The sequence below is a fragment of the Penicillium roqueforti genome (assembly GCF_015533775.1).
Source record: "Penicillium roqueforti strain LCP96 04111 chromosome Unknown scaffold_13, whole genome shotgun sequence".
NCBI classification, from domain to species: Eukaryota; Fungi; Ascomycota; class Eurotiomycetes; order Eurotiales; family Aspergillaceae; genus Penicillium; species Penicillium roqueforti.
Genome location: NW_024067577.1, coordinates 232,826 through 255,400, shown reverse-complemented (window position 1 = coordinate 255,400; position 22,575 = coordinate 232,826). Strand labels below are relative to the sequence as shown.

The 22,575-nt window shown below is 49.7% G+C and overlaps 9 protein-coding genes across 9 annotated transcripts; 7 read left to right on the top strand and 2 right to left on the bottom strand.

The window, feature by feature from the left end:
- Window positions 1-288: 288 nt before the first annotated feature.
- LCP9604111_5489 (MFS transporter/fungal specific transcription factor domain-containing protein) lies at window positions 289-2,210 on the top strand (the record flags this gene model as incomplete). The annotated part of the gene is made up of 5 exons (XM_039073304.1): window positions 289-708; window positions 922-971; window positions 1,025-1,215; window positions 1,367-1,384; window positions 1,438-2,210. The coding sequence occupies 5 exons, from the start codon at window positions 289-291 to the stop codon at window positions 2,208-2,210; spliced, it is 1,452 nt and encodes a 483-aa protein (XP_038928451.1).
- Window positions 2,211-5,719: 3,509 nt separating this feature from the next.
- LCP9604111_5488 (serine/threonine-protein phosphatase 2B catalytic subunit) lies at window positions 5,720-7,658 on the top strand (the record flags this gene model as incomplete). Its single annotated transcript, XM_039073303.1, has 5 exons — window positions 5,720-5,837; window positions 5,912-6,243; window positions 6,303-6,560; window positions 6,613-7,544; window positions 7,601-7,658. The coding sequence occupies 5 exons, from the start codon at window positions 5,720-5,722 to the stop codon at window positions 7,656-7,658; spliced, it is 1,698 nt and encodes a 565-aa protein (XP_038928450.1).
- A 405-nt stretch (window positions 7,659-8,063) lies between these two features.
- On the top strand, window positions 8,064-10,094 carry LCP9604111_5487 (uncharacterized protein; the record flags this gene model as incomplete). Its single annotated transcript, XM_039073302.1, has 3 exons — window positions 8,064-8,436; window positions 8,537-8,672; window positions 8,744-10,094. 3 exons carry the CDS (start codon window positions 8,064-8,066, stop codon window positions 10,092-10,094), a joined length of 1,860 nt encoding a protein of 619 aa, XP_038928449.1.
- A 459-nt stretch (window positions 10,095-10,553) lies between these two features.
- On the top strand, window positions 10,554-12,435 carry LCP9604111_5486 (uncharacterized protein; the record flags this gene model as incomplete). Its single annotated transcript, XM_039073301.1, has 4 exons — window positions 10,554-11,372; window positions 11,428-11,777; window positions 11,831-11,976; window positions 12,029-12,435. The coding sequence occupies 4 exons, from the start codon at window positions 10,554-10,556 to the stop codon at window positions 12,433-12,435; spliced, it is 1,722 nt and encodes a 573-aa protein (XP_038928448.1).
- A 1,966-nt stretch (window positions 12,436-14,401) lies between these two features.
- On the top strand, window positions 14,402-16,049 carry LCP9604111_5485 (DUF1996 domain-containing protein; the record flags this gene model as incomplete). Its single annotated transcript, XM_039073300.1, has 3 exons — window positions 14,402-14,576; window positions 14,635-14,791; window positions 14,840-16,049. 3 exons carry the CDS (start codon window positions 14,402-14,404, stop codon window positions 16,047-16,049), a joined length of 1,542 nt encoding a protein of 513 aa, XP_038928447.1.
- An 830-nt stretch (window positions 16,050-16,879) lies between these two features.
- On the bottom strand, window positions 16,880-17,203 carry LCP9604111_5484 (uncharacterized protein; the record flags this gene model as incomplete). Its single annotated transcript, XM_039073299.1, has 1 exon — window positions 16,880-17,203. The coding sequence occupies one exon, from the start codon at window positions 17,201-17,203 to the stop codon at window positions 16,880-16,882; it is 324 nt and encodes a 107-aa protein (XP_038928446.1).
- A 1,483-nt stretch (window positions 17,204-18,686) lies between these two features.
- On the top strand, window positions 18,687-19,376 carry LCP9604111_5483 (uncharacterized protein; the record flags this gene model as incomplete). Its single annotated transcript, XM_039073298.1, has 2 exons — window positions 18,687-19,032; window positions 19,108-19,376. The coding sequence occupies 2 exons, from the start codon at window positions 18,687-18,689 to the stop codon at window positions 19,374-19,376; spliced, it is 615 nt and encodes a 204-aa protein (XP_038928445.1).
- A 323-nt stretch (window positions 19,377-19,699) lies between these two features.
- LCP9604111_5482 (uncharacterized protein) lies at window positions 19,700-20,850 on the top strand (the record flags this gene model as incomplete). The annotated part of the gene is made up of 3 exons (XM_039073297.1): window positions 19,700-19,811; window positions 19,860-20,014; window positions 20,068-20,850. The coding sequence occupies 3 exons, from the start codon at window positions 19,700-19,702 to the stop codon at window positions 20,848-20,850; spliced, it is 1,050 nt and encodes a 349-aa protein (XP_038928444.1).
- Window positions 20,851-21,707: 857 nt separating this feature from the next.
- Window positions 21,708-22,526, bottom strand: LCP9604111_5481 (uncharacterized protein; the record flags this gene model as incomplete). Its single annotated transcript, XM_039073296.1, has 1 exon — window positions 21,708-22,526. One exon carries the CDS (start codon window positions 22,524-22,526, stop codon window positions 21,708-21,710), a length of 819 nt encoding a protein of 272 aa, XP_038928443.1.
- Window positions 22,527-22,575: the final 49 nt, after the last annotated feature.

Below are 22,575 nucleotides of genomic sequence, written 5' to 3'. Positions count from 1 at the left end.
CATTGCCATCATCGGGGTTCAGCCAAAACCGGACGTCGGAATTCAATTTTGCATCTGATTCCGAGAACGCAACTTCGAGGGCAACAGAGGGTGATATGCGCTGACCAGGCGGTGCTCTTTTGGGTCCCCAGTCATAGTCAGGCGCCTTTGCCCGTACAGCTGCGATCGCAAGAAGATACACTGGTTCAAGATGACATGGGGAAGATATGGCCGTTGACTGGGCTGGCCATTCGGATAGCGACGGTCCACGGACTTCACCGGGACCCCTTAGCTCTACTGCTGGGGACGATGGACGTCGTACAGGTGGAGCTGCATCGTCGCTTGTGGGCACAGATCTGTTACTTGGATTTCCGCGCGGCTGAAGATCAGGGTTTTGCGCCTTCAATCCATGAGTCGGACTTCGATACGCGTCGACCCCTCAGCCTGGATGAGGTCGATCTCATCGAAGGAGTGGAACCCTCATCCGGGCTCTCGGATGCCCCCAAATTCACCGATATGACCATCTATCTCCTGCGGATCACCACAGTTCAATATTACAGGCGTATTATTCAGGTGACACATGCTTCGCGAAAGAAATTGCGCATCAGCAGTCCTGTGGATGCGGCTGAAGCATTAGTGGAGCTACAAAGCCTATTGAGCACTGCTCAGACTCTTGCCAGCGAATTTGAGAGGAATCTGGACGACCTCGTCCGATACTGCGATAAGAGGGTAAGTATTCAATCAATGGCCTTGGATTTGAGAAATCACTTAAAATCCAAGTAATCTCGTTGGGATTGCAGATTTTTGGCCGTTTTAGCCCAGATCCCGTAGACAGTCTCTTCCTGTCTCCATGCCACTTCGGAGATTTTCTTGGGCCTTTAGTACTTCTTTTACCGAGGTAGGGGTACCTCAGTTAAATAAGGTTACTCCATATTTGCCCAGTCCACGGGTGGAGCCTCGTACGAAGCGGGAGGCCCCACACCTCGACCGAGGTGGATCCATGGATTTGATAATTTTATATACCTCCAAGAGGACTTATCAGCAGGAGCATTCAGTATCGAGCGACCAACATGTCCCTCGCACATAAATGCAGTAGCGCCGAGTCTCCAGCAGCATTGAACATGATGCAATCCCCAGCAATCACAGAAACAACGCCAGAGGACGAGCGAACAGATTCGCTCAATGAGCCCACGCAAGATGTTACCAAGGCAGAACTCGGAATCAGACAAGAAATCAGTACTAATAGCTCGCAACACGTTTGCAGGGAATCTTTCCAGTGGTTATGTTTTGTCCCAGCCTTGCAGAGTCCCACGCATTATACCCCGGGGATGAAGTGGGCTTTGACCTTTATTGTGGCGATGGGAGGGTTGGTGGTTCCGCTGAGTAGTGGTGTTCTTTTTCATAAGTCATCATTTTCCCCAGCCAGAACAAGAAACTGATATATTCGATTTCAAACAGCCTGCCTGATAGAGATTGCCAAGGATATGCACACTACCGTGTCTGTGGTGAACTTGTCTATCGCTTTTGGTTCACTCTCTGTCGCCATCACCCCCTTGTGGTGGTCATACCTAGCCGAGCTCTATGGTCGTCGACTAGTATACATACTATTCTTCTTATTTCTTGGAATCTTCGGCATTCTCGCCGCTATCAGCCCCAACATCGGCATGTTTATTGCCATGCGACTCCTTGCGAATGCCTCCAGCGCTTCCATTCAAGCAGTCAGCGCCGGTAACATTTCTGACATTTTCGAAACGCAAGAGCACGGCAAGGCTATGGGCGCTTTTATGCTTGGTCCCATGCTGGGGCCCATGCTTGCTCCCATTATCGGCGGGGCGCTCACCATGCGTTGGAGTTGGCGCAGCACGCAGTGGTTTATGGCTATCTATAACTGGGCAGTGTTTGCAGTGATGGTATTATTTATCCCGGAGATGGCCACCAACCTCGAGGAGAACCGCGACAAGCACCGAAACGACGCCATTAGCCCCGGCAAGAAAGCCCTCTACTTCCTCTTAAAGCCCATGGAAGCCACCAAGCTCCTTCAATACCCTCCCATTCTTATTACGGTCTATTACACTAGCATTGTCTTCGCTACGTATTACCTCATATGCGTTTCCATCGAAGACACCTTCGCCTTTCTACCATACTCCTGGAGCTCGATCCTTGTCGGCGTGGCATATATCCCGGGTGGCCTGGGCCTACTTTTCGGTGCTATCGTTGGCGGCCGCTGGTAGGATTATATCATGACGCGGACCGCTCGAAAGGAGGGCCGATACAATGATAAGGGGGAGTTGATCCTCCACCCGGTCGATCGTCTGGGCGAGAACTGTCTCCTTGCGGGTGTTCTCTTCCCCGGAGCACTATTGTGGTGGGGATGGACGGCCGATAAGCACGACTTCTGGTTGGTCCCGGTAAGTTCATTCATTCTATCGCTTCCTTCCCCTTCCAGCTTCAAGCAGGGACTAATCTACTGTATAATAGCTCCTCGGAAACTTCTTTTACGGGCTCGGCGGAATGATTCTCACCAATTTCACCATGACGATGCTGACAGAATTTACACCGAAGAATTCCTTCATCGGCGTCGCGGTGAATAACCTCGTGCGAAACAGTCTGTCATGTGTAAGCGCGGTCATTGCACAGCCGCTGTTCAATGCGATTGGCACGGGTTGGTCGTTTAATGCAATTTGTTTATTCTGTTTGCTAAGTGGCGTTCCGTTGATTCTTCTGCGAATCAAGAGGGATGAATGGAGTCGGCAGATGAAGGCTACGCTGGGTGAGTGAATAGGAGAGACTTGTGAGGCTTTATAGAAGATTAGGGGATGGAATGACTGATATCTATCATTGCTAGAATGATAAGTTGTACTGTAGCTCGCTCTAGCGATTTTTAGCTTGTACTCTTTTCTATTTGAGATAATTTATTTTCTACTCTTCAAGAACTATGACAGACATACTGAAAATTGGCCCGCAAATATCCATAAACACCTTACAGCTGAGCACTGTGATTTGGAGTTCTGGCCAAACGTCCTGCAGGAGTCAGCAGATAGCTGTTTGCCTGGTAGACTATACGTCTCAGATGTTAACGCATCCTAGTAGGGACTTATTTTCGGAACCCGGGCCGAGCGATCATCGGATTCTTTTGCTTAGGTAATACAATAATTCAGAGCGCCAAGGCTACCCAATTAGGATCTCGATTTTAACGCGAGGGGGTAAGGCCAACCGCCGGGTTCCGGTTTTCTTTTTTCTTCTATCTTTTCATTGTAATTAGGCTCTACTGCAGTAGGGGAAGCTTAAGGTATGGTCATGACTCATAAGAGGCCTGTGAAATTCATATCATGGTACATCATGAGAGTGTTCTAGAGAGTGATCTGTTTAATATATTTCGTAATTGTAATAGAATTAAAATCACCGGAATCAAAAATACCAATAGATCAAAAGCTAACAGGCTCTTAAAGACATTGAGCATACAGTGTACTAGGATCCGAGTATTGTAGCGAAACTGGGTAAGTAACATACAGGGAAGTATCTGGGAGCATCGTAATTCCAGCAAATAAATGTGTCCCCACCCCCTTCCCCTGCAAATTCAACGACACCTAGAGCATGAATGCAGTTAGGTGGTAGCCAATGTGATGACCGAGCACATACAAAATTCCTCATTGTCTCTTTTCATTTCTGTTTTCTACCTCGAATCCTGTTTGAGGCTCCCTTTTAAAGTCCTGGAATATTAGACAGAACCATTCCATGGCCTTGTCGCTCCAAGGTTGTGTAGATCCTCCTTCTTGATATCTCGATCCATATTTGAGATAGCATGCCCCGGCAATATAACAGGTGTGTTGTAATCTGGAAGATAAAGAGTATCGTCTGGGTTATCCAGTGCACGAATATCTTCACCGGCGGCGGTTCTTGCGTTGAATATTGTGGTATTGGCAGAGCGATACCGCCATTGAAAGTAATAGTAGCATTTCTCCACGATTTTGGCTAGAATAAGTGTAACGGTCGCTCCGAGTACTGCACTCAAGAATCTTCCAAGCTGATTGCAGTCTAGATTATCTGATACCGTCATCAAAGCGAAGCTGATACCAAGGTGTATTGAAATGGATATAGAGGAAGACTAAGCTGAAAAAAATTGCAAAGCCAGAGAGAAATAGTAGAATAGACGACGTTAGAGTTACGTAGTACGTCATCTTAGGTATAATTTGCTTCTTTGTCGACGACTAATATGGCTTAAGTTGAACCTTGGAAAGTCTCAAGGATAAACCTTAGAGCTAAAAGTCTTATTCGCCTGATGCAAAGGGGATATAATAGAGAGAATAGAGAGTATCCATGGCTACTGGTTTATAATACACACTCATATACATCCCCTACAGTACCCTTAGGGGCCATCTCCTCGCTAGCACTGTGTGGTTGGTGTGATTGGAGGGGATGAGTGGAGAGGAGAGTGAGTGATATATACTTTGTCAGGGGACAACATTGCAGCCAGTTTGAGTACGATAGGAACTTGGAGGTTAATCTAAGATAAACTTGGAAAAACGACATTTTGCTACCTAAATGATACAAACCCTACGATATCTCTTGTTTCATCAATATTGACCAACCCAGCGCACCTGCTGATAAGAACCGTACATTCCAAGGCTCTCCTCAAAATCAGTCTCACTCGCGCACACTCGCAAGGCATGGTTGTTTACATGAAAAGATATCTTTGCATGGCGGAAGAATGAAAGCGCCTCCTTGGCAAGACAATTCCCTAACTAGTTAGATTATGCCCTAACACCTCAGGCACTTCAACATTTTCCAATCTGGTATTTTAACAAATTTCGCTCTTACAATATGCCTTGCCTATACTTTGTGTCAGTCATATCCCTCACTCAATTCATATGTATTTATAGAACGATTGTTGATCAAACTGCCACGCTGTGGGGCATGTAGCATATCAATTAGGGGGGCATTCTTGAGGGATTTGTAGTATTGTAGATCTAGCCTACGGCAGGTCTGAGCTGTAAGTTGCCTGCATCCCTATCATATAAATGTCCGCCTCATAAGATCCGACGTCGAGTGAAGAGCAATAGCTGCAGATATGAAAAATTTCTCGTGCAGACCATCAGTGCTGCATACGCAAGTCTAGCGGTCTAAGCAAATCGGGCCTAGGCTGAAAGGTCGAAGCCGAGGCCAAAACTGAACCATACAATATTGCTAGTAACGCTCACACTATGCAGTGAAATGTCGACATAATCGAAATCTGATCGATCGAATCTGATAGCGTGGGGTAAAAAATATCACAGTTGCCTTAGGCATCGAGTCATCACGTTGTCATGAGGCTGAACTTGATCTAATTCTTGTCTCTCACATCATCCAGATATCAATCATACTTTGCCCCCTAAAGAAGAAAAACGAAAGGAAACGTCTCAGATACAGTCACGATCAACGTTGGTGTGAGACCCACCGATCTTAGCCAGAAGCCGCTTATCCAACTTGTTTCTCTTTTTCCCTTCACATCTCCCCCAGCACACAATCACCCCCAGTACCCATTTTATTACCCCCCTGGGCACTGTTTTCTTTTTCGATCCCTTTGAACTTCGGCTTGATCAGTGTTCTATTAATCCTATACTCTTATTCGTCGTGGGAGCTCTATCCCGCCCGCGCTGAACTCGCCCCCGCCACACCTCCGCGCTTTTCTCCATCCCCCCCGTCTCCCCCCCCCCCTTTACTCCGAACTTAAAATTCAAACTACATTTCAATCTTTGTCAAAATGCATCGGGCTATAGCGCGCGCCGTGACCGAGAAGCAGCCGGTCCCGGAGATCGATTTCACACTGCACACGATGGAGGACAACACGCAGGTGTCGACAATGGAGAGGGTGGTCAAAGGTAATGCCGCAGTGGTCTCGGTCGCTTTCGCAAGATCTGGTAATTTGATCGCTAACGGTCTTTCGTGGCCTTAGAGGTCCAAGCACCCGCTCTCAGCTATCCTCCGGATGATATGTTTTGGTCGCCGGAAGACCCATCCAAGCCCAATCTCCAGTACCTCAAGCAGCACCTCTATCGTGAGGGCCGTCTTTCTGAAGAGCAGGCGCTATGGATTATCCACGCCGGTACACAGGTTCTAAAGGCTGAGCCTAATTTGCTCGAAATGGATGCGCCCATTACAGTGTGTGGCGATGTTCACGGCCAGTACTACGATTTGATGAAGCTGTTCGAGGTCGGCGGTGACCCTTCAGAGACGAGGTATTTGTTTTTGGGTGACTATGTGGACCGTGGTTATTTCAGTATCGAGGTAGATCATCCGAGTCTCCTTTTCGAATCTAGAACCGTCCTGACCATTTTTCCCCACAGTGCGTGCTCTATCTCTGGGCCTTGAAGATCTGGTATCCCGATTCACTTTGGTTGCTGCGGGGTAATCATGAATGTCGCCACTTGACGGACTACTTCACCTTCAAGTTGGAGTGCAAGCACAAATATAGTGAACGGATCTACGAGGCATGTCTGGAATCCTTCTGTGCGCTGCCGCTGGCGGCGGTTATGAACAAACAGTTCCTCTGCATCCACGGCGGCCTCAGCCCCGAACTGCATACCCTCGAAGATATCAAGGCTGTATGTATATGTCCCGTCCGCAGTTTCAAGCTCAAACAACTTACAGACATAGATTGATCGCTTCCGCGAACCCCCAACCCACGGGCTCATGTGCGACATCCTTTGGGCTGACCCTCTCGAGGAATTCGGTCAAGAAAAGACAGGCGATTTCTTCATTCATAACAGTGTCCGTGGTTGTTCCTACTTTTTCTCTTATCCCGCGGCATGCGCGTTTTTGGAGAAGAACAATTTGCTCTCCATCATCAGAGCACACGAGGCTCAGGATGCCGGATATCGCATGTACAGAAAGACGCGAACCACCGGCTTCCCCAGTGTTATGACTATTTTCAGTGCGCCTAACTACTTGGATGTCTACAACAACAAGGCGGCTGTCCTCAAATATGAGAACAATGTGATGAACATCCGTCAATTCAACTGCACCCCCCACCCATATTGGCTGCCCAACTTCATGGATGTTTTCACTTGGTCTTTGCCCTTCGTTGGTGAGAAAATTACGGATATGCTCATCGCCATTCTCAACACCTGCTCGAAGGAAGAGTTGGAGGACGAGGTCGACGTCGAGGTTCCTACACCTGTGTCTCCCGTTGAAAACAAGGATAAGGAACCAATTTCGCCTCCGTCAACGGACCCCGAATCCAGCGAGTTCAAACGACGTGCTATCAAAAACAAAATTCTTGCCATTGGCCGCCTCTCTCGTGTCTTCCAGGTTCTCCGCGAGCAGTCTGAGAGTGTCACTGAGCTGAAGACGGCGGCTGGCGGTCGTCTTCCTGCTGGAACACTCATGCTGGGTGCCGAAGGTATCAAACAGGCTATTCACAACTTCGAGGATGCCCGTAAGGTTGATATCCAGAACGAGCACGTGCCTCCTAGCCAAGAAGAAGTTATGGCAAAGAGCGAGGAGAGTCGTCGTGTGGCCATGGAGCGGGCTGAGCATGAGGCTGCCAACGATGCTGGACTCGCCACGGTTGCTCGACGGATCAGCATGTAAGTTTTCACTTGAGGCCACTATCCCAATTCCACATACTAATTGAAACCACCAGGTCCGCTGGCTCAGGTCGCCCCCGTTCTCGACAGAGGGATCCTCCTAAGGATGCCTGATTAAACCAGGATGTAGCCGAGATATTATGACACGATCTATGCATTTCTTCTTCCTGTCCTCCAGCGCCCACGCCTTTTGTCCCGACACGATCGATACGATACCCTATCTATCTGTTTGATCCTTACCCTCGCCTGGCGATTTAACCCGTGAATCCACAATTCTAGCGATAAATAGGACAGTTCAGTTAAACATGTGTGCTTTTTCCCATGTTTCGTAGCCATCAGTAGGGAAATAGTCTCAATGGTTGTAAACATATAATGCAAATTTATCTTGCTGTATCTCCATTAGAATAGTGATGGATGCCAAGCCTTGTTCCCGCGTCCACTTCCGCTCGACCAAGTTCATCTACCGAAGTGCCATCGCGATAACTACATACCCTACAAACCTCGCTTCACCGCGCGTCAATGGCTCCAAGATTGCGCAGTGCGCTGGCAAAGAGCCTGTCGCGTCCATTGGACATCAGCTCTGTCTTTTACTGCCCCTCATGCGCGATCTGGCGACGAACCTTGTCCTTGCGCGCCAACACCAGTCGCAGCCTCGACACACCCCATACATCTCGACGGGTCGCCAGAGCTCAAAATACAATCACAGCATCGGCTCCCCGGATATTCAGCACATCCACTGTTATCACTGCGAAGAGCGTGCCGCCGCGGTTCAAGGAGCTGCATGCCGCCCTCGAGGAAGTGAAGGATGCCGCCCTAGAACAAGTGAATCTCAGTCGGTTGCAATTTGCACTGCGGGGATTGGAGTCTGAAACGCCTCTGATCAGAGTAGCTGGTGAGTTTCGGGTCGTACGATCGGGCTATTGCTCTCTTCGGCATTAGATCTTCCCCTCGAAGAAAGCATGGCACTGATTTCTTCTCGATTTGGAACCTAGTTCTTGGATTGAACGATGCGACCTCTGCACGCAAACTTGTTCGACTACTACTTGCCGACCCATTGTCGCCGCGAGAAAACTGGGAAGACATTCTCGACTCCTACGATGCCGATTCATCCCGGGGACTGCTGATCAGGTATGAACAAGTCTTCTATCTGCGTGTTGATCCCCCGTGACCAGTACTGATTTGAGGGATTCGTTATTTAGATATGGCGAAATCTCACAATCCATCCCCAATGACCTGCTACCGACGATATCCGTGCCATCACCTATCCTGAGGGAAGGCAACTTAGAGATCCTAGTCAGCACCCTAGGCGTCGAGCCTGATCACGCCGCTACGTTCCACGCCGACACCTTCCTCGTCCCCACAGTTACCATCCAGACCTCGCACTCCGGTCGGCATAATGTTGTTCGGTATCCAGTGCACCGCACGATCGTATGTGGACGTGGAGTGGATGGCCTGCTGTCGTACAGCACGATGGTTGGTCATTCAGACCTGAAGAACGAGGCCTCTTCGGTGCGCGGAGCCATTGAACTTGCAGTGGCAGACCAAAAATCCACAAACGAGCAAGTGTCCCTGGTAGATGTCAACCGTGCCAGCACAGCCCTGGATAAATTCCGTGAATCTGTGGACAATGCTACCGACTACGAGCGTGGGTGGAATGGCAGTGGTGTGCAACCTCTCATCGATTGGCTTGTAACTTCCTCGGAAGCATCCACTGGGGATGCGTTGAATCCAGCACTGGTCCCTCTAGTGGAGTCCCTTATTGACGCAGCCGATGCTAGTGTAATCGCCAGAGACGCCAAGGCGCTCCTTGATCAAACCGCCGGCGTAGCGCCTGAAGAGGTTCGGTCGAACTTGGACCGAGCCGTAACTTCCTGGGCGGAGCGTGCTCACTCTGAGCTCCGCAGTTCCCTCGAGGCAGGGCTGGCCAGTCCACGCTGGCGCGGTCTTGCATGGTGGAAACTCTTCTGGCGCGTTGACGACGTGGGCATGGTTACATCCGAGATTTTGGAAAGGAAATTCCTTCGCCAGGCGGAGAAGGAGGTCATCTGGACCGTGGGCAAGTACCAGCAGGCTGGCCTATTAGAAGAGCCTTCAACTTCAAGCCCCGACTCGGCGACGGACTCTGTCATGCCTCCCTGGCCAACCCAAATCCCTGATCTTCGCACCAAGCTGCTCACCACCACCGTGCCATCCCTCCAAGCCCTCGCTCAGAGTCTGGTACTTTTCAGCGTGTCCACGACGACTCTGACTTCTGCTCTCTCCGCTCTAACGTATGTCGCTATTCCATCCGCAGGGGTGTACGAGTCATGTACCCTTGCCGCCGTGGGTTTGATTTACTCTATGCGTCGCCAGCAGAAGAGGTGGGATAAAGCTCGTGATTTCTGGGAGGACGAGGTCCGCGAGGAAGGACGCACGTCGCTGCTGGATACTGAAGCTGCTCTTCGCGGTATTGTGCGGGATGGCGGCAAGACTGTCGAGGAGTTTTCTGATCACCGTGCCCGAAAGTCTGTTGCAAGAGCGAGAAAGGCGTTAGAGGAGGTCAAGCTGTAGTCTGCGCTGTACAACATGGAACTGTGTACTGTATATGTATTGCCTTCTTGGGATAGACTTTAGAGCTTCAATCTACTCTGATTTGTATGATATTCGTTATGAACCCAATATTCCAACGCTTTCCGAGCTTAGGATCCTGTTGAGATGAATCATCACCTTTAATGTGCTTAAGTATTCCAATGTGTCTTTTGTTTATGAGAAACAAGCATCAGACCTAATATATCCTGTATTTTACATGACGCCAAGGAAACCATGATAGACGTAATTTACGCTTGTATGTCGCGATTTCTCTCACCAAAATAGTCCGAGCAGCCTCACATTCTGACTGACCCTATTCTCCAAAAGGTACATAAAGTCCAAATACGTTCTTGTGTCATGGTGTGCTCAGCCCGCTCGCCATAAGCCATCACCAAGTCTTACCCGCCTCATTTCCTTTGCAGAACCACATAGTCGGGCACAATGGACAACCGCCCAGTGCAAATATTACAGCCGCCCCAGCAAGACATATCTCAAAAGCAAAGGATCCCGGGGATTCAAGAGGACAGGTCACACGAGCTACAGTCCTTAGACCCTCCTGTACAGAGCCATGAGCAGAGAACTCCCACAATTGAGGATCAAACCTCACGTTTACCATTCCGACGTTTGCTATCAGCCTACCTATGTCTAGCGGCCATCTACTTCATCTCCACCCTAGACATCAATTCCGTGGCGACTGCTCTACCCGCCATCTCCCGATCACTCGACGCCGGGAACAGCATTACTTGGACCGGTACGTCCTATTTAATGGGCCAGACCGCGTTCCAAGCGCTGTACGGTCGGCTTTCCGATATCTTCGGCCGCAAGCCCGTACTCTTGCTGAGCGTGGGCTTTCTCGTCCTGGGCGACATCCTGTGCGGGTTCTCGCAGACCGTCACCTGGCTATATGTGTGCCGCGCGCTCAGTGGTATCGGCGGAGGCGGCATCAGCTCCCTCGTGCAAATCACCGTAAGCGACCTGGTCAGCTTGAAGGACCGTGGTAAGTACCAGGGCATGTTGAGCGGTGCTATTGGACTCGGGGCTAGCACCGGCCCTTTCATCGCGGCGGCTATGTTGCGTGCGAACAGTCGTGAGGGTTGGCGGTGGATCTTTTGGATTCCCCCGATTCTTGCTACGGGATGTATGGCTGTTATGTGGATATGTCTTCCGCTGAAACCGGTGTCTGGTAGCTGGCGGGAAAAGCTGGGGAAAATTGATTGGCTTGGACTGGCTGCGGCCATTGCGTGTGTGGTTTTCTTACTGGTATGTAAACCACATTCTTTGATCGGGGATCTTTTTATCTTATTTGGATTTACAGATCCCACTCAATTCTGGAGGGAGTATCTGGCCGTGGCGTAGCGCACTAGTAGTCTCCATGCTAGTCGTCGGGGGCTTCTTCTTTATCCTGTTCGCCATTATTGAGAAGCGCTTTGCGAAGATCCCAATCATTCCGCTGCGTCTCTTTGGCCAGGTACCTACGGCTGTCATCTACCTCCAAAGTGCTCTGTATAACTCCGTGTGGCAAGTTGACATGTATTTCCTCCCCATATATTTCCAGGATGTGCGAGGCTACAGTCCACTCCAGAGTGCAGCCCTCATTCTTCCATTATTGCTTTTGCAGAGCGTGGCCGGTGTCATATCTGGACCCGTAATGACGAAGCTGGCTCGGTAAGTGTCTTGATCGCACACGTGAGACTACTTTACTGAATATTGCTCCAAAGGTACGCTCCAGTGCTGTACTGCGGGATGGCGCTGTGGACGTTGGGCGCTGGTCTCAAACTCCTTTTTTCTCGAACCACGTCCACAGCGGTGTATGTAATTGTCCTGATTATCGAAGGGGCCGGCATCGGCTTTGTCCTTCAGCCTGGTAAGTCTGCCATTTGCTGCATATTATGCGATCGATAATAACCGATAGAAAGCCCTCGTTGCATTACAAGCCCTGTCCAAACCCGAAGACCGTGCCGTGGCCACCTCCACGCGAAACTTGATGCGAATGCTCGGGTCCGTGGTAGGCATGGCCTTGTCGACCGCGATTCAAAGCACGGTCATGAAAGCAGCGTTGCCCGTTGATCTGCCGGCATCGATTCGCGAGCAGGTTGACAGTGGTAGCTGGGAGCGGGGACAACCAGACACGGTGGGATGGGATTCCCAAATCTTGGATGCCAAAATGAAAGGTGTCCGAGCCGTATTCATCATGCTGGTTCCGTTGGTAGGCTTGTGTTTTCTCGGATGTTTTTTCATTCCCAATAGGGAACTTCCAGGGGATCCCAAGCGTAGCGAGAATGGGGAGGCTAGTCTGCGCCAAAATTCAACCCACAACCCATAGACCCATTTCGACCCATTCTGTTCATTAGCTCGGAATTAGGCCGTGCTAGGGTACGTAAGCCAGCTGATTGGCAGTCCTAGAGAGAAAAATCATTTAGTTACGGATTTTTATCGCTGAGATATGTAGATATTGGAGAAGTGACTTCTCATGTATATAAACTACCTAAAAATACTATCCAGAATTGTATGAATCATGCAGTCGCGTTCAAGTCACGTTTTTTCCTATTGCTACCTATTTGGTGGGTTCAATGGGCCCACGAATCCATAGCGGGTTGAGTGGGTTACGGCTCAGCCCACGGAGTATTCCGTAGGGAGGCCAGCTTTGGAACTTAGAATGTAAGAATCACGGAAACAATAACACTGAGGTCGACTTCCAAGGAGGTAATGGCAGGGCGTAAGGACATTGGAAGCGAAGATGCATATTATAGACGCCCAAGCTAGGCGATAAGGGAGAGCACCTTGATTTGGCTGCAGAGAGCCATTTTCCAGTCAACAGGGGGAACAACTAGCATAACTAGGTCATTTTCGGCGTCAACTTCGGTCCTCACGTTCTAGTAATCCGAATAGAATTTGTTATCTCCACGTAAAATATCAGATACTGAACTGCCGGTGAACTACGGAGTACTCTGTCCTCCTTTAATCATACCAAAAAGCTTCGCTGTTTCACGGCCAACACATGTGAGATCTGAGACATCGGGGTACGGGGGGATTGGATCGGGATATTGCAGGGATAGGAATAAATTGTTAAACCCAAACGGCTACTGTCTGAGCTAGTCGGACGATGTATCGAGAGGTACGGAGTCCTCCGTTTGAAGCTGATGTATATCCGCCGGCATGTCATGTGCTCTGTGCTCTCTATAATTTGTACTCCGGAGATTTTATATTTTATATGCCTATACTCACTCCGTCCTGATTGCAAATCTCCCCTATCGAATAAGAAATAGGGGCATAATTTACGGATCGTTTCATCTTCCCCTTAAACCAATCCCCGTCCCCAACGTGGGTCACCAAGACGCACCAAGACGGAGCTAGTGATTTAGACCAGGAACGCGCCGTTCGTTTCATCGCAGATATCGGGAAGTCCTCTCTTTTCCCTCGTGTTCTGGCATTCCCAGATTAAGCCAGGATTGCTCATTTTACTTTCGGATATCCAATCGTAATACAGTAGGGATAGACGGCGTACAGGGCACGCTATTCTTCTGATCGTGACGAGGCCCCCAGCCTACCTAATATCTACCATCTCAAGGGATTGGCCATGTCATTAAACTCAGGCCCCTCTCCAAGCGCTAAGGGGGATATGCGTTTTTTTCCCAAGTTTCCTGCCTGAAGTACTTGATCCCCGTGTTCTGCTCCTTAATCTGTTCCCCTGCCCCTCTTCATCCAGCGCGCCTTTTTTTGCCCTATCTCAGGGTTTGTCACTCCTTATTTATTGTCGCTCATTTACTGTTTCGTTCTTTATTATTTGTTTACAAAAATTCAAGTGAGTACTTTTGGTCGATCGAGAACAAAATAGAGTTGAGGCTGATAAATGGGCGCATCTTCAGGCATCGCCAACAGAAATCGTCAGAAATCATCTTTGTTTACTGACGTCAGGAGAAACGCGTTTGATCGGTAAGTCCGCATACCTCTGCTACCTTTTTTTTTCCCTTCGATCGGGGAAGGTGGTGTGTTCAGCCCGCAAGCAAGGGGTCATTCCTCTTCCCTTGTACTGGAAGGGGGCAATATAAGATTGTTTGACGAGGATTGGCTTGAAAATCTGCGATCTGCATGGAGCTGTGCTTAATGTCTTGACTTCCCCTCTAACCTATTGCTTAGCCTCAACAACCCATCTCTCGCACTCCTTTCTCTACGCCTAACCGGTTGATTCGGTACTCCTGGCGAGTCTGTCGTTTACACTTGTTTCCCTGAGATCATTCATTCATTCTTTTTATCCACTAAGCCCGTAGACGCGGCTCAACAATCGCAAGATGCAGGACATTCGGATGGCCTCCATTGTGATGGCCTGCTTTGCGCTGTTCCCAAGCCTCACCAATGCTTTCTGGCGTCTTCCTTGCCGTGGAAGAACTGGTCTCGCCCGGCTGGACCCCCTTGTGGATCCGGGTACGGTCTCATCTCATGCCCACGCGGTTCATGGAGGTGGAAGTAAGCGCGCATTGTCAAGATGGGATCTTCATCTACGGATGTGCTAACTTATGGTTAGGCTTTGGCATGAGCTCGGATGAGGCCTCGCTCCTCGAGTCTGATTGCACCTCGTGCGCAGTGACTCAAGACAAGTCTGCTTACTGGGTTCCTGCTTTGTACTTCATGCACACCAATGGCAGCGCCGAGGTGGTGGATGAGGTTGGAGGCATGCTTGCGTAAGTCTGATTTGGCTTTCGTAGTGGGGTTCTACTGACACCGATCAGCTATTACCTTCTGTACGGAGAGAATGTCACTGCTTTCCCAAGTAACTTCCGCATGCTGGCAGGCGACCCATACCAGCGCAATTTCACCTGGCCAGTTCCCGACCCTCCCAAGTCCGATTGGAGTGGTGCTCAGGCCTCACAGGCTGCTTTGCGCCAGAAGGCCCTTGGTTTCAACTGCCTGGACTACTCGGCAACCGCTGAAGCCTCCCTTTACCGCCACTTCTTGCCCAACAAGACCTACCTCGATGAGCATTGCACTGACGGAGTCCGCTTCGAGTTGATGTTCCCCTCTTGCTGGAATGGCAAGGATGTCGACTCCACTGACCACAAATCTCATGTCGCATACCCGTCGCTCGTCATGGATGGTACCTGCCCTGAGGGTTTCGAAACTCGCCTGGTCTCACTCTTCTACGAGACTATCTGGAACACCTACGCATTCAAGGACGTCGATGGATATTTCGCGCTCGCCAACGGTGATCCCACTGGATACGGATACCACGGTGATTTCATGCAGGCCTGGGATGATGGCATTCTCCAGCAGGCCATTGATACCTGCACAAGCGAGTCAGGTATCGTTACCGACTGTGAGATCTTCGACGTTCAGACCGAAGACGAACAGCGTCAATGCCAGTTCCCCGTCCCGTCCGTGATCAAAAACGAAAATTGTGAACTGCACGAGGACGGATTGCCTGGCGGTATGGCTATCCAGTGGGGCCCTGAGTATGCCACGATGAAATCTGCTGCAACTACGACCACGTCCAGTGTGGTTTCAGTTCCCACCATTTCAATCCCGACTAGCTCACTCCCCACAGTTTCCGTTGGTGGTATTTCGATCGATCCCAACACCTTGCTTGAGAACCTCCACGTGACCAGCGCTGCCGAAGCTACTACTTCTTTCACTTCTACTTCGACTCCCTCGCCAACCCCGACCGCCATCACATCTACCATCATCGATCCTATCACCGAAGAGATCATCTATCTCGAACGTGATGTTTACGTCATCTGTGATGGCAACGGTGTCGTGTACTCGACCAGCACTGGAGCCGTCCGGACTGTCTCTACTTCGTTGACCACCATCGTGGAGACCTCCACGGCCGTTTCCTACGCGAAGAAGGACACTGTCCCGGAAGCCGTGGAGCCGGTACAGGCTGCCGGCCACGCTCGCAGACATCTCCACCACCGCCACGGTCACGGCCACAACTCGGTTTAAGTGATGTCCGCCTATGTGTCTGGAACCCGATGCGCTGCGTACCAGCGCCTCGTTCTTTCATGATCTTGACCGAGAGGACATATCCCACGCTTCTACATCAAGTTGGACCTCGAACTTGCTGGATTGTACCCTGGGAGCTTTAATTCATGTACATTTGTTTTATTCTATTCCGATTGTTGGACATCCTCCAGTCAGTCGAGGAGGGTGTACATTGAGCATATTGCCGTTCTCGTGATGATATTTTAAATTAGTCCTGGCTGGTACACAATTGAACCTCATTGGTCGATTATAGTCGGATCTACGTACGTAAAACATACAAGCTTCTTCGCTGGCCCGCATTCCATTCCATCCCTGTCCGCCACTTTGTTTTGTCTCCAGTCTTAGGAATGTACACCGTAGGTCTCGGTCGAACTACATTTCTCGCTTAATCTTTTCCAATCCCAATGTTCCATCATACAGTCTCATCAGGTGTCTCGGTATCTCCATACGAAGGAAAGATCAGCCTACTGTAGTTCAGTAGGTAATGGCCACGCTGTACATAGTCCGTGCCACAATCCCGTGGCACAGATGGGACTGGTAGTATGAACTGGAGGACTTTACTTCCAAGATAGTCCAAGTTACGTTGCCGATCTAATGTTGGATTCTAACACTGATGGTTGGCCGTCGGAAAACCCGATGATACTAAATCAATCGGGGACGGCGGTTTTGTTCAATTCAAAACTCCATCACTGCTGGATGTAGAGATTCTTGCACTATTGTAGAGATCGGTCACTCTACTCGTCCTCGTTGTGGTCGTCAAATGGCCAGTGACGATCTGTCATCTTGCGTTCCTACTCCGTGTCGAGAGAAGCAAGACCGTCAACCTTCATCTGACGAGCGCAGGAATAGGCAGCTTCATATGCGTCCGGAGAGGTCCAACCGTCCACGCCGACGCCAATGAAGTCGCGGACCAGTTTGAGCTGGAGATCAACTTCTTCTTGCATACTTTGCAAGTGTATGATGGAATCAGCCTCAGCTGAAGAGAATGATATCGGACACGGGCCGGTCGAGTATTCGTTCCAGAGTTTGGTAATGAGCACAATGTCAGCCTGAAGAGGAACGTTATTCCCTTCCCAGGGCTCGCCGGCATGGCTAAAGATGCGGCGGGTAAGCATACCCGTCGGCTGATCTATGGCGTGGAAATGATGTTCATTGAAACGCTGCGTGAAGGCCAATTAGAAAAAGTGGGTATGGCGACGCTGAACGGCGGCCTTTCCCTCGTCGTCTATGCCGTATAGTTATGGACGAGGAGGTGGGCGAAAGATAAGCAACTCAGGGTCGTCGTAGTTTTGAAAAATTGGGTATTCCAGCGGCGAGAAAGAGCGGCAGCACAGATGCGTGTTGCCAGACAATCAATCCGACGATGTCTAGATCATCCGAGACGAGTTTGTTGTTCGAGTGGAGATCTGGGTGGTGAAGGAGAAGGCGTAGGTATCCATTCGACGGAAGATCTCGGGGATAGCATTATATGTGCGTCATTCCTTATGGACACCTGCATCAATATATCAGCATTGGAAGGAGCCTTGTGGGGAAGGTGCTATCCTCGTCTTAGGCTGGTCTGTCGACCACATGGGAAAGAAAAATAAAATCCGTACCCCAACTACTCCTGACGAGGATCGAAACCCTGACTAGTTTCACCATTGCTGAGCTTCCCAATGCGGTATCACCCGTGATCAATATTTCACCCAGCAATTAGATGACCTCGTGTCTCTCACCCACTCAGCCATCCAGGGAGGATTTTGGCTTACTATGTCGAACTATAGTCAAGTAGACTAAATTCCATAGTTTGTACCATATGAGTTCTACTCCAAATTCCTCTACGGAGTACTAATCGTATAATACTGCCTTTTGGGGTCTATTCCTAAGTACTTCATCTGAATACTGCCCAGCTGTCCGTATAGAACCTGAGTGGCATTCTTGCTTGACAATTTTAATGATACTTTACAATAGAGCCAAGCAACAAGAGTTGTCTAGCAATTCAAAGAAATGAGACCGTAGCTACAAGCCTACAACATACATCGCGGGTCAGGGTCCACGGGTGGAGTGGAGCCCTCGGAGCCCAAGTGGGTCTGGCGCGGGAAATCATGCCTTGGTGCCTGATTATGGCATGAGGACGACGTCATATCACGTGGGTTTAGTGGATCACCAAGTCAACTTCGGCTGACATTTCAACGGTGGCATGGATTTCCATGGATAAGGATCCCTTTGTCTTTTTGTCTTAGAAAGGTACTATTTTTATAATCACATTTGAAACATTTCTCTCAGCCCAGTGATCGCTATTGATCGAAGGTTGCATGCATCTCGAGGTAGTATGAGCTGAACTCATTGTCTCTGATGCCCCAGCTAATCTTCAGCCACTGTTACTTTACCGTGGTAGTGATCTCCGAATTTCCGAAAGAGCCCAAATTGGACATCCTCGGTGTTGGATCTATACCGATATAAAACAAGCTCCAGCTACTCGGTCGCGGTAATCACATATCGCCTCATTATAAGTTTCATATCAAGTTCTCCGATACCTGCTCAATGAACCGTGAAACCGTCATAATGGAACCCCTCCACCGATTCTATCTCTTTCTCGCGCTCTTTATCTCAGCCACAATGGCTATCCCTCATCAAACGTCCTCGATCACCAAGGCTGCAGCTTCAGCAGTGATCACCCCAGGCCCCGAGCTCCAGTGTTCGAATGGACAAACCGCCGTGTACACGACAGACTGCACATTAGGAATTCCAGTTTCGTATTGCTCCAGCCCAGAGCCTCCAATCGAGTGCTCGCAGGGATTCTTCCCGTCTGTTTGGCATCCAGGTCATTGCATAGAGCAATCGACCTGTTTCCCACTCAACGCACCCTGGATTACCACCGAGTGCTCGAACGGGGGTATTCCGTATACGACGTCGACCTTGTATCAGGGCACGTTGGCGGGAGGTGAATCAACTGTGATCAGCGGTAGGTTTTCTCTTCTGTTCTGCACATTCGTTGCTGTACTCGGCAAGCTAACTTGTGTGTCCTCGTTGCTTGTAGTCGTCTCCTGCTCTTGTGCTGCAAACCAATGGTACAGCATGACCCTACTGCCAGGCTCGTCGAACTATGACACCTTCTGTATGCCACACAGCTCCTGTCCACCGGGTATGACAACCTCCATCTCGATCAATGAGTACTGTGCCACTCAGCCGGCGAGCGTTTGCTCGGACATACCTTTGGAAACAGACTTTTGTAAATGTGCTTCTACGGCGCAGACTCCGGTTTATCCTGACTCGCCTGGTGCTACTCCAACTGGGTGCGAGTTTTGAGATGAATGAGGGGTTTCCTGATAGGTAGTCATCACTGAAAGTGGGGGATAATACATGATTTGTAAACAAATTCAATTGCGTTGAGGTCATCGTCAGCCGATATTGCACCACAATTCTTAGTCAAACTCTTCCAGAGGTTTCCAATCTGATTAGCCTAAAACAGACGCCGCCCCGTTTTTCGCACGCCACGGAAGGCCCTCGGCGTCTGAATCGGGGAAACATGAGGGCGTCCCTTAACCCCGCCGTAACCCCGCCGTCGGCCCCTACAAGCGTACATAAAGGAAATTGCCCCCTGAATTTACCTTGATCTCACCAAACTAAAAATGTCTGATGCTCTTCCTGAAATGCAATACCGGTCCCTCGGTAGGACTGGACTGAAAGTCTCGGTTATCTCGCTGGGAAGCTGGCTCACATATGGCGGACACGTCGGGAATGGTACGACCATTCCGATCGATAGAATAGACCAAAATTAACAGGAAATAGAAACCGCCCTGGAATGCATGAAGGTCGCCTACGACGCCGGCGTCAATTTCTTCGATACCGCCGAAGTATACTCCGGCGGAAAGTCCGAGATCGTGCTCGGAGAAGCGATCAAGAAATTCGGCTGGAAGCAAAACGATCTCGTCATTTCCACCAAGGTAGGAAGCGCAATTTCCCATCCAGTTTTCCTGTCCCACTAACCCATCTTCAGATCTACTGGGGCCGAGCCAACAGCGCCAACCCAGACAAACCACTCAACAACAACGGGCTCTCCCGCAAGCACATCATCGAGGGCATGAACCACTCGCTGCAGCGGCTAGACCTGCCATACGTAGATGTGGTGTACGCACACCGCGCAGACCGCGACACGCCCATGGAAGAGATCGTCCGCGGCTTCAACTACCTCATTGACAACGGAAAGGCCTTCTACTGGGGCACGTCGGAGTGGACTGCGAGTGAGATCGCGGACGCCTGGCGCATCGCCGACAGACTCGGCCTTGTCGGCCCTGTCGTCGAGCAGCCGCAGTATAATCTCCTCGTGCGCGAGCGTGTGGAGAAAGAGTACCGCTGGCTGTACGAGGCGCACGGGCTCGGTCTGACGGTGTGGTCGCCGTTGAAGGGCGGTGTCTTGACGGGCAAGTATAACGATGTTGCTGCTCCTCCGGCTGGGTCGCGGCTGGCAGAATCGGAGGATAAATACGTGCAGGGTCTCCGGAAAACTGTTGGTGATGATACCTGGCAGCGTCAGCTGGATCAGGTTGCGGCATTGAAGCCCATTGCGGAGGAACTTGGGGTTACAACGGCGCAACTGGCGCTTGCGTGGGTTTTGAAGAATCCGAATATCTCGTCTATGATTACGGGTGCGTCGAGGCCGCAGCAGGTCCTTGAGAATATTCGAGCTTTGGAGGTGGTGGAGAAGTTGACCGATGAGGTTATTGAGAAGATTGAGATTGCTGTTGGGAATAAGCCTGCTGTCGAGGTTAGACGGTTTTAGACAATAGATGATAAGCCATACAAAGAAATCGCATGTCTCTGCCTCATCTTGTTCCTCCATTTACCATCCAACAGTGACGGAATAGCCGCCTTAAGAGTGCTGTGGCCTCGAATTGAGAGTTACCAACACAGTCACCGTACCATAAAGCTCGCTCGATGGTCCAGGTGAGCCCTTAGATATAGGCGCGCCGAAAACAACTGACAAATTGGAGCGCATGCTCCTTTTGCTATCATTCCGGCCGTTCAATTCGACGAAGCCCAACCGGAAGTCCAGGAGACCTTTGATTCAGCGGGAAGAATGTAAGAATGAAAAAGAGGTTGACAGTATGCTGCTGAATATATTCAAAATGATCAAATGTAAAAAATGTAAGAAGAGCAAAAAAACAAAAAAAAGATAAGTGGGCCCGAGCCCGGGATCGAACCGGGGACCTCGCGCATTAATGCTTTGGGTTAACCCTAAGCGCGAATCATACCACTAGACCACCCGGGCAGTTCATATGAGATGCCTCACTTTTAGACTATATATAGGAAAATGATCTATTGAGCCAAATCTTCGCGTAAAGTATTTCACATGCTAAAACTTCATATCTCAACAATAGTATGCTATACAGTTTTCCTATTAGCTTATCGATTTTCTCTAGAGAATTTGGAATATATGCCTTGGTGATTGCGATATTTTCAAGTACTCAACTCACATAACCCTCTACCTTGAATTGATTCGTTGCAAAAAGAACAAGTCACAGAAAGAGATGCTTCATAGCTGTGGTAGTATTATACAAGAGTCCAAGGCCAAAACAGTCAAAATGTGAATAGACAGCGGCAGTGAATGCCATACGACTCAACGAAAGTAAAGCGAGGCTATATTCCACCAAAAATCTGGGACCCTTCAACTTCCGCGTCGCCACTATAAATGCCATACAAAGTATTCAAATAGGTGCGAGTGGCATTCAACCAAGGCTGTTGGCCCGCAGTGCTCTGGCAAGCATCATTGCACACGGCATGGTTTTTCCCACCCCAGATAACGAAACCATCCACATTACTATTCTTTGCCAAGGCATTCAATTCATCCTCCCAGAGCGTCGAGGGAATGAAAGAATAGTTGCCATGGTACTGCGGCCAAGTGTATGACCAAACGGGCAAAGAATCATCGATAGCGTTGATGGTCTTGAGAACAGACGTCAACGACGCATTCCAGGTGGAAAGGCTGTCACTGAATGTGTAGGCAGACGGGAAAAACGCATGGCTGGTATGGTTTGCGATCAGGCTTCGATAGTGATCATACAGTGAAGAAATTGTGTTTCCGGATAGCCCGTACCAGCCAATAATCTGACCCGAGGGAATCACATCGGCCGCCCAGGTTTGCAGAGTAGACATGAGCTCCAAGTGAAGATCTGCCGTGGAAGCATCGGTGAAATAGAGGTCTTCGCAGTCGAGAACCAGTGGGTAACTTGGATAGATATTCCACTCAAGGACAATGTCTTTCCATACATCGGCTGATGGTAAAACTCCCCCCTCGGTGAGCGGGTTGCACACGTATGCGGGAATCCAGTTGATATTGGTTGTTCCGTAGCCAATTGACGTGTTCACGTAGGCTGTGTTGTCGAACACATGGAAGGATGAAGCGTAAGTTGAACAAGCAAGCGCTAAGCCCACTGTGTCATGAAAAAGAGTCTTCATGTTTGTAGGAGATGGAATGAGAAAGTAACCCAGGAATTCCAATGTCGAT